Source organism: Pteropus alecto, unplaced genomic scaffold (genome assembly GCF_000325575.1).
Source record: "Pteropus alecto unplaced genomic scaffold, ASM32557v1 scaffold3, whole genome shotgun sequence".
Lineage (NCBI taxonomy): Eukaryota > Metazoa > Chordata > Mammalia > Chiroptera > Pteropodidae > Pteropus > Pteropus alecto.
Window position 1 is genome coordinate 25976491 of NW_006442484.1, and position 11096 is coordinate 25987586.

The following is an 11096-nucleotide window of genomic DNA, read 5'->3' on the forward strand; positions in this document are numbered from 1 at the left end:
CTTGTCCTGAACTTTTACTTTTGGGTAGGTTTTTGATGATTGTTTCAATTTCCAGACTGCTGATCGGTCTATTTAGATTTTCCAGTTCTTGATTCAGTCTAGAAAGATTGTATTTTTCTAAGTACTGGTCCATTTCTTCTAGATTATTAAATTTTGTCTTCTTTATTTTTTCATGGTATTCTTGTATGATCCTTTGTATTTCTGCGATATCGGTCGTAATTTCCCCTCTTTCATCCCTGATTTTGTTTATTTGTGTCCTTTCTCTTTTTCTTTTAGTGAGTCTAGCTGGGGTTTGTTGATTTTATTAACCTTCTCAAAGAACCAGCATTTTGTTGCATTTATTTTTATTTTTTTTGTTTGTTTGTTTTCAGTTTTATTAATTCTGCTCTAATTTAGAATATTTCTTTCCTTCTGCTGACTTTAGGTGTCATTTGTTCTTCCTTTTTTAGTTTTTTAAGATGAAGCATTAGGTTGTTTATTTGGGCTCGTTCTTGTTTTTGGAGATATGGCCAACAGTTAGTATTGACAGAAACAGTAGAAGCTAGAAGTTAGTGGAGTGACATTTTAAAAGTGCTAAAAGTTAATAACTGCCAACCTAGAATTTTATACTGAGACTGTCAGCCTCACTTCTCTGTACTTCTCGTCTCTTTTTGTTGTCCTGCTAGCTCTGAGTTCCTGTTTGCGACTCCCAATTCCCTTGAGACTTACAAGAGCTCTGCTCAGCTTTTCTGCCCCTTAGCAGAGCTTTCTGCTTGGCTCCTTGGCCTCTCTACCTGTGCAAGTGCCTCAAGGGAAGAACAGGTATAGAATGTCAGGCTCAGCTCATCGTGTTGTGTTTCACTGGTACCTTGCTCTTCAAATCCTATCACCTTGATAGCTCTCCTATGTTTTCGCACAGATTGTTGTTGTTTTAATTTTGTTTCACCTTTTAATTTCATTCTATTTTTTGTTAAGGAGGTACTAGTTAGTTCATTTCAGCTGGCATTGCAATTTTCTGATTTTTTTTCCTTACATTTGTTCCAGCAATTTTTTTAACCAAAAGTTTGATCATCCTCAATAAGATTGTTGCTTGAACTATTTCAGTTCATAATATTTTTGTCCAAGTATTTCCTATTAACGTGATTGCCTCAGATAGGAACATCCATCCAATGGTTTTGCCTTATCACTTTTATTTTAACTACTGTCTACCGTAAAGTCCTGTTTATCCACTCTATTCCAATGTATTACCGAAAGTTCTACCCTGTGCAATAAGGCAGGAAAAGGACATAAAAGGCATACAGATTGGAAAGGAAGAAATAACTATCCCTTATCACAGATGACATGATTTTCTTTGTAGAAAATCCCAACAAATTTATTAAAAAAATTCTCAGAACTAATAAGTAAGTTCAGCAAGGTCACAAATATTAAGATAAACTCACAAAACTCAATTATATTTATATGTATTATGAATTAACGTGGTCATTGAAAATATAATACCATTTATAATTATTCAAAAAATTAAACTTCTAAATTATTTAGAAGTAAATCTAACAAAACATGAACAGGACATGTATGCCAAAAACTATAAATGCTAATAAAAGAATTCAAAGAAAACTTAACAAATGGAGAGAATTACCATGTTCACGAATTGAAGGACTCAATGTAGTAAAGATGTCAGTTCTCTCCAAACTGACATATAGGTTTAATAAAATTCCAGTCAAAATCTCAGCAAGATTGTTTGTCAGTATAGGTAAGATTATTGTATAATTCATATGGAAAGGTAAGAAACTAGAATAGCTAAAAACCATTTTGAAAAAGAGGAATAAAGTGGAAAGAAATTAATCTACCCTTTTTTCAGATTTATCACATGGCTGCAGTAATCAAGATGGTGGTATTAGCAGAGGGATAGAAACATAAATCAGTGGCACAGAATAGAGAACTCAGAAGTATACGCAATTTAGTTTTGGCAAAGCTGCAAATGCAATCCAGTGGAGGAAAGATAGCCTTTCAACAAATGATGCTGGAGCAATTGGACATCTATGGGCAAAAAATGAACTTCAACCTAAGTCTTACACCTTTTATAAAAGTTAACTCAAAATGAATCATAGATTTAAATATAAAACCATATAACGTTCAGAAAAGAAATCACAGGAGAAAATTTTGGGGACCTGGGGCTAGGCAAAGAGTTCTTGGACTTGGGATAAAAGGTACAGTCTATAAAAAGAAAGATTGGTAAATTGGATTTCATTAAAATCTAAAACTTTTGTACTGTATAAGACTTTGTTAAGAGGACAAAAAGTCAAACTAAAAACCAAGAGAAAATATTTACAAAACACATATCTGAAAAAGGACTAGTGTCTAAAATATATAAAGAATTCTCAAATGTCAACAGTAAGAAAAATAAAAAAGTTAGGAAAAGGACAAAATAGTGAACATATACTTCACTAAAGAAGATAAACAGATGGCAAATAAGCACACGAAGAGATATTCAACATCATTAGCCCTTAGAAAAATGTAGATTAGAAACACAAGATATCACTATACATCTATCAGAATGGCTAAAATAAAAAATAACACCCCCACCAAATGCTGGTAAGAATTGGGAGAAACTGGATTACTCATACTTTGTTAGTGGGAGTGTAAAACAGCATGGCAGTTTCTTAAACAACTGAACATGCAACTACCATACAACCCGGTAGTTCTACTAATGAACATTTATTCCAGATAAATAAAAATTTATGTTCACAAAAAAAGCCTCTACACACATGTTGATAGCAGCTTTATCAATGATATTTCCAACCTAGATGATATACTTTCAGTGGGGAAATGGTTAACCAACTTTGGTACATTCAAAGCATGGAATACTACTACTCAACAACAAAAATTAATAAACTTGTGATACACATAACATGGATAACTTTTAAGTGAATTAGGCTGAATGAAAATGCCAAACCCCATAAGTTTACATACCGTATGATTCCATTTATGTAACATCCTTGAAATGATGAAATTATAGAAATGGAGCACAAATTAGTGGCTGCCAAGGATTAAAGAGGGGGTTGGGGCAGGAGGAGAGAGGATGTGAGTACAAAAAGTCAACATGAGGGATTCTTGTGGAGACAGAAGTGTTCTCTATCTTGATTGCACCAATGTCAATATCCTGATTGTGATTATACTATAGTTTTGTAATATGTTACCATTCAGGAAAAACTGAGTAAAAGGTACATGGGATTCTCTGTATTATTACTTACAGATACATGTGAATCTACAATTACCTCAAAATCAAAAGTGTAATTAAAAAAACAAAATCAACCAGTAAAAAACAAAGCCAATTGTGCCAACGTTGAGAAACCTGATCTAGGAGGAAAGCCAGACATCAAATAAGGAAGCTAAGGGAGGCTGTGAGCCTGGTGTTGGGCGGAAAATCAAGGAAAGTTTCACAGAATTTATGTCATTTGGATTAAGCCTTGAAGAACATTAGGTTTCTGGGAGCAGCAGACAGGAAAAAAGATTTGTTGTGAAAAAATGGTCAAAAATTGTATCATAGTCTCAAAGTATCTAGTAAGAAACGATGAAGTAGTATGGTGTCTAGATCAAGGAGAACCTTGAGTAATAAGTACTGAGTTTCAGATGCCAAGCTTTGAGTTGTAGATGTAATTGATGCTTGCAGCAGGGAAGAACAGTTACTCTATATTCTTGACACACAGCTTCAAGAGCAGAAATAGAACAATGGGCCACGTACCGTCCACTCTGGAAGTCCAAATAAACCTAGCAGTCAGGCCTCCTTGACAGTTAGGCATCATTCATGAGTTTAAGTGTTATTTATGCTTTCATGGGCAGTGAATGGCATGATCTGACCTTGGTTTCAGTGATCTGTCTGGTGGTTGTCCGACACCTGCATTAGAGAGGAGATTGGCCAGAGACAAAGAAGACAGGAAATGTTGGGGTCCTGCATTGGGGAAATATAAAACAAAACAGAAAAGATCAGATGAATAATGGAGACATTTTGGAGGACTTGGAGACACCCAGCTTGGCAAGAGAAGTCTCAGGTGATTCTAGTCGAAGATCGAGGTGCCACATCTCAGGATGTCCCTTTCTGAAATAGAAACACAGGAAGATAAACAGATGCAAGTGAGAGGGAAGTGGTGTGATTGGTTTGAGGCATGTGAGGTTTAAGGTGCTGCTGGTGCTGCAGGAAATATTTGGAAATTTGGTTCTATAGCCCAGGAAAGAGAATTAGACTGAAGATATGAAAGATTGGATGAGGTTAATTGAGTGAGAGGAGGTTTCAGAAGTGTGCTTGGGAGAATAAAGACACTCAGGCCAGGGCAAGTGTTAGAAGATAAGAGACTAGAGATATAGAAGAAAATCTAAAGGAAGACAAAGCTCTGAAGTCCAGGGTGAGGAATCCTGCAGAGCCTGGACCTGCAAAGAAATCCTATGAGATCAGACAGGAGAGGAGGACCTGGAAGGAGCAAGGCAGAATGTGCAGGGCTGAGTGCACAGTAAGGAATCAGGCAGGGAGTGTGTCACAGATGACACTAGCCTTTTATTTTTCAATATAATTTGTAATATTGTGATTAAAGTTATTTTCCTGCCATTAAATTTCTTGTACCTAGTGAATTGTTCTCTAGCATTACTTTAATAATTATATTTATTTGTAAAGAAACCCAAACTAGAGGAGCCACAGAGAATAACTGTGTGGTGAGAGTTGGTTGGTCATTTGAAATGTCTCGTTTTAATTCAAATCATTTTACATATATTTTGTATATTTTGTTTCGATACAGTTTCTGTTATTCGAAACTGAATGTTGATGAGTAAATGGAAATTTACATTTTAGCTTCAGACCTTTTTTAAATTTCAGAACTAAGTTATGGAATCTATGTACATATGTGTGAATTTCATGAAAATTATATTCTTTGTCTTCCAATAGTTGATTAAGCTTTTTTACTCAGTTCTGACTTTACTTGAATGCCTGTGAATCTCACAGTAAAAGATTTTTGTTTCACAACCTCTGGGAGTACCATGCAGTGCTGAATATGAGATTTTAGAGGCAGAAACTAACCTGGTAGAAATTCAAATCCATCTTTTATCTTTTAGATAAAAGCCTTTGAAATCCTTTTAGTGTGAAGCTATCAGCCAGCTTGATTCTCATATAACCTCATTACTAAACCAAGGATTATTCAAAATGCATGGAGAGCAATGCTCTGTGGCAGAAACTCAGTTTTTTATCAATTCTACAGTCCAGCGATAAGCCACATGTGGTCCGCCTAGTTCTACTTGGGAAATTCTGCCTGCCCTGCTCCTGCCTCCGTTGGAGATCTCAGTACAAATTCAAGGCTGTCACAAGTGCACTAAAGAAACCTGTTCAACTTTATTTGAGCATTTCCCAAACTTATTTAACCACAGGACCTTTTCCCACATTAACATTTCATAACTCACCTTGAGGTTTTTTAAGATGAGAAGGAGAAGGGATGCGTTTAAGGGATTGATGCTTCAGACCTGAAGTCTCTGGTGCTAAAAGTAATGGGATGCTAAAAAGAAGGGATGCGTTTAAGGGATTGATGCTTCAGACCTGAAGTCTCTGGTGCTAAAAGTAATGGGGTATTCTCAATATGTCTTTGTTTTATGGATTGTACTTGGTGAAGTGGAAGAAAAAAATTCTTATCCACCTTCATCACTGATCGCCCTTCTCCCCACAGAATAGCAAGAATTGGCTTATTCCATACTGGGTTTTTTCATATTTTTCTGAAAAAAATAAAAGGTTCAACAGTTGTTGTCTGTACTTTCATTCAATGGAATAAGTTTTCAATTAATAAATTAAATGAGAGTTTGTTGGACATAAAAGTATGAACCAAAGGTAGTTATATCAGGTTCACCAATTGTTTTTCTAAGACTTAGCTAAAACAAGATAATTCACTACATGCGGGACAAATCTAATTTCTAAAACTGGAACCATTTAATGATTTACTTATTCCATAAACATATAACCTTATCTGCTCAGATTTACATTTGGAACAGTAAAATCTCTGGCAGCTGCTCCTGGTTGTCTGCATGAAGAGGAGATAGAAAATAAGAACATTCCCCTTTTATTGCTTTCCTGAACATCTGAAGTTGGGGTAGGGTGAGAAAGGTGTACCTTTCATGGCCATAAATGTCCAAGTATGATACCAGAGAAGTAAATCAGTCCTCTTTGGAAGGTGTTTTAAATCTCTTAGGTCACTGTCCTCCATATGTTAAAACCTGTCAAAGGCTTTAAAAAAAAAAAAAAAAAATCAGGAGAGCAGCCATCTCTTCATCAGAAAAACAATCACAGTCACTCCAATTTTAAAATATTTTAGGGCTTTGGGAGAAATATTGCCAGACACAATACTTTCAACATTTCTTGTGAATACATAGAATGACCTTACTGACCCCACTCCTCTGAGCAAGCTAGAGATGTCTTGACCTGATCTCAACTGACAATTCTGGTCAGGGTGCAGTGTGGGGAGGGACAGCATTTGCGGGGAGAGCACTGAAACGGACTCAGCCCAGGTACACCCACCAAGAGTGTAACCACTGGGCAAGACGCTGTCTTTAGCAAGACTCAGTTGGAGGCTACTCAGGTTCCTGTCAAGTGTGGGTATCTAGAAGATTATTAAGACTCCCAGGATGTGTTCATGTGGTCTGTATTAGTTCATTCTCAGAGGCTAAAATTATTCAGCTTTCTTATTTGGACACCATACATTGGTTAAAAGCTGCCAAAATTATGACAGAATCTGGTGGGAAGAATTTTTATTGCCTAATAAATAATATCATAGAAGGTCATAATTCCATATTAGCCAGTAAATATCCAAAACGTGTAAAGTATGCAAAGTTGGGCCCAAGATATGGATGAAAAACAGCTCAGCGGCATTTCTTAAGAATTATTCATTTTCTTTTTCAATTTGAAAGTGGAGCAGGGGCATTCAACTAAATTCAGGCTTAGAAAGCTGAACACTGCCTGAAGAACTTAAAGAATTACGTTGGTCAAGCCATTTTTCTTTAGTCTTTAAATTATAAGTTAAAAAAAAATTATCCGTGAAAGTTTGGAAGAAATCTCAAGTTTTCAGCCTCTGAAGACTTTAAAAACTCACATCATGGTCTTTCTTCATCTGCCTTTTTAGAAAGACACTGAAATCATGCTAGGGAGAAATGATGCTCCTCAATTTAGGAACATCTTCATTGTTGGGGTCTTCTGTAATGAATTCTAGGATCCAGCTATGCTCCTAGACAAGAAGTTCTTTTTTGGGGGATAAAGTCATTTTCTTCAGATACAATAAATCTATTTTTAATCATTCTGCTCTTGCTTGGGGAGAGCTGATTTTACACACACACACACACACACACACACACACACACACACACACACACACACACGCCTCTGCTAGTCTTTTATCTCCTTGAAGATTTTTGTTACGGGCCTAACTTCTTGTCTTTTCATCCTGGGTTCTTTGAACTTTTTTTTACCATTTCATCTTCCTGAAAATTGCTGTGACTCTCACACCCTTAAATCATCTTTCCAAGCTTCTCCTCTTCTAAAAATGAAAGTCAATACAGTGGCAAAATTTGTCAATAGGCAAAGAATGAAACCACCGGGTCTTGGTTTATGGGGATTGCGATGGGCAGAGACCAATTGTCTTCAGAAGGCCCTCCTTCTTCTGTGGCGAAGTGGGGCTCTCCAAGCACATCTCCAACACAGTGTACGTCCCATGTGCTGTTAGATTTTTCCAGGATTTGTAGTGTTGACACCCCTTTTATCCTTCCAGGCAGGTTAGGTTAACATTTTCTAGGTCGATTAAAACATTTTCTCTGTTGACAGAGACCAGATACTGCTACACTCAGCACACAATGGAAGTCACAGGAAACAGCATCTCTGTCACCAAACGCTGTGTTCCACTGGAAGAATGCTTGTCCACTGGCTGCAGAGACTCGGAGCATGAAGGCCACAAGGTCTGGGCAACAAAGCAAGTGACCGGTACAGAATAGTCAGCCTTCTTCCACTTCAGTCTCCTGCTCACAAGCAAATTCTTACTTCCCCATAGAGGCTATCTTTATACCATTATGAGAGTATGCTTCCTTTCCTGTTTGCTATAAAAAAAATAAAAGTTTATACCAGGGCACAGGATAAGCAGTATAAATTATGTAAATACAACATCAGGAAGGTACTGAAAATTATTAGAAGCCCTTTCTTTACTCAGAAGAAAGTCATAAAGCTACCGGAAAGAGGAGGAACGAGGGACCAATTATGTCCTCATAGTAAAGCATTGCAGATGTACTAACAATTCATTCAGCTGGGGATGGCCAAGGCAATTTAGCTTTGATAACTGTCTATAAAGTGGGGCTTGTGTTTTTTGTGGGATTCTGATTCGAAGAAAGTATATGTTGGCTTCTGAGTCATTTCAGTAGGTGATGAGAGAACCCTCTCTTTGTGAGTTTGCTCCCCTGAAACTCCTCCGGTGCTTGTACAGAAGCACTCAGTGTAAAATGAACTTCGAGGCCAGCCTCGAAGGTGAATATAAAGAATCAGAGAAAGGCAGCCTGACGGCCTGACTCATGGTTGGAGTGTGGAATGCCCCTGACTCTCCTGCTGGTCATTCAGAGCTGGCTGGAGACATGAGCTTATATAACAGGCCTTGACCTTTATTTGGAGTCTGCCCACTTCTCCCCATCAGGCTGCCTTTCTGGGGCTTGGGGGCAATGCCCACTCTGATACCCTGGAATGGTAGGGGCTTCTTTCTCTCAAGAAGCTGGACAGCTAATTTTCAAGAGACGTGTCAAATACACTAAGAAGTAAATTTTAAAGTATAATCTGCCTTCTGCCTTCCTGCTCATGGTTTGAAATATGAAGGGTAAACCCAAGAATTTTACCTGACCCTTTAGCAAACTAGACTCTCAGGCATTATTGTGGCTACTTCGCCAAGGAGGATGTTTAAAGACCAGAGAAATGATATCATGTGCTCAGATTACAAAGTTAGTAAAGTAATAGAGACAGAAGAGACAGAATTCAAACTCACTTCTGACCCCTTGTTTCTCTCTTCAACTTTATAACGTCTTCCTAATCCATGTTAACGGTGATGACTAGATTGAAGTCTCTGGAGGGTAATGACTGTATATGGTATTAACCATCGTAGAGTCTTCAAACATTGCTGTGCATATAAATCACTTGGGGATCTTGCTAAAATGCAGACTCTAATTCACTGAGTTCAGGGCAAGGTTTGAGATTCTGCATTTCTAATAAGCTCCCAGCTGATGCTGAAACTGCTGGTCTGTACTTAGTGTAGCCATGACCTAAAATAACTTCTGTCAATAATTCCTTGGGTTTATTTCTTTCCTGCGATCCACAAGTAAAACTGTATAACGTAGAAATAATTGCATAAATGAAAACCCTTCAAATCTTAGCTTACCCATGAGAATGGAGAGAATTATGCAGACAACGCTAATGAAAGTAAATATTTAACTTTAGGTTATCTGGGTTGTTACCATTTCACTCTCACTGGGAAAATTTGGCAAGTGAAAATTGCCCTCTTAACAGTTTCCTCAAGTATTTAGAAAGAGCCTTTTTGAGAGGTAGGGTAAATATTATAAGTCCCACTTCACAGACAGAATAGCCGAGACCTAGGAAGGTTGTAAAACTGTAATAACCACAAGGTGGGATGCCAAAAGCAGAACCCATGTCCTTGAACTTTAGTCGGGGGCTTTCGTTTTGACCACATTGCTTCCAGATGAAATTTCGCCCACCCCCTTAAATGCAGGGTTGGTGTTTCCTTTGTAGAACAGGTAACTTCATTTGAGTCTTGCTATGAGGGAGACAGTCCTTCAAAGATCCCTGCCTTTTTCTAAGACCTACCAACTTCTCATCACCTTTCTTTTCTCTCTTCCTTTCTTTCAGGTCTGCACTTCCTGTTGTGAAGGAAATATCTGTAACTTGCCACTCCCCCGAAATGAAACCGATGCCACATTCGCCACAACGTCACCCATAAATCAGACAAATGGTCGTCCGCACTGTGTGTCAGTGATAGTGTCCTGCTTGTGGGTGTGGTTGGGACTCACATTATAGCAGCTCAAAGACATGATGTTTAGTAGTGATCCATGGGGATTTTGATGGTCCATACTCATGCATGAGTCATTGGCCTGACAGTAGTTATACATGTGAAACCACAACACTCAAGGATGTCTTCATGGCCAGGCATTTCCACTTACCATGGGGAACAAGCATTGCTTCAATGTAGTCATTTCAAGTCCAAGACTTCATCAAAGCCAGCCTGCCCCTAAAATAGACCCTGAGTTATACCCCACAAATCTTTGTTTCCACTCCAAGAAATAATTCTGCATTTATCGAGATCTGGGGTTCCTAATTTGGAATACATGCATGAGCCACATGAGGTCCTGGGACCATCTGAGATGTTAGGCAGTATGCTAAAGGGACATGAATAGTTGTGTGTTTTTCAGGAGAAAGGTAAAGGGCCACTGGTTTAAATAGAATCATGAATTCACTTACAGCCTTATAATTTTAAAACTGCTTTTAAAAATGAATGGACTATTTCCTTGGAGATACTGATTCCTTAGAAAAGTAGTAAGCAATTTTCAATTTAATTTTTCTAACATTCTTCTCCCAATGGTGGGAATCATATTCCCTCTGCTCTGTGTGGAAGATAAAAAGGCAATTATAAAAGTCTGTTATATGGGGAGAGATGTGGCCGCAGAAGGATTTTTCCCAATTTAATGGAGCTAGCATCTGTAAAGTGTCTGCTTACCCTTCATTTAATCGACGAGGTTAGACTTAATTTGGTGCCTGGTTGTGCTCCATAAAATCCTGGATTCTACCTGGACCAGTGGGTGTTCAAGGTGTCCTAAAGCAGGATGGGGGTTATTTTCTCCAGTCATGGGGTTTTATTCAGACACAGCTAATTTAGATAGGGAGAGGATTTCAAAATGAAATCAAGGAGAATGTGTGGGAGTTGATCCTAGTTCACTGTGAGGGTCTAGTAAGTGGCTCAGCCAGCTCTTCATCTGCAATTCATGCCTCCCAAGAGCTTTGCCAGTTCTCTTCCAAATCCCCAGTGACTGTAGGAAGAAAGTTCTGCATCAAGTTGTCT

The 11096-nt window shown here is 38.0% G+C and overlaps 1 protein-coding gene across 3 annotated transcripts in view; it reads left to right on the forward strand.

Annotated features, from left to right (window-relative positions):
• LYPD6 (LY6/PLAUR domain containing 6) overlaps nt 1–11090 on the forward strand; it is a 110563-nt gene extending 99473 nt beyond the window's left edge. For 2 of the 3 annotated variants that reach the window (XM_025039525.1, XM_006921058.3), the window contains 2 exons: nt 7820–7950; nt 9890–10228. In XM_025039525.1, coding sequence (XP_024895293.1) covers nt 7820–7950; nt 9890–10057 — 299 coding nt within the window. In that variant the 3' untranslated portion in view covers nt 10058–10228. Of the gene's footprint in view, nt 1–7819; nt 7951–9889 lie in introns of all 3 variants that reach the window. The other variant, XM_015596483.2, reaches the window with a different exon arrangement.
• The last annotated feature ends 6 nt before the right edge of the window (nt 11091–11096 follow it).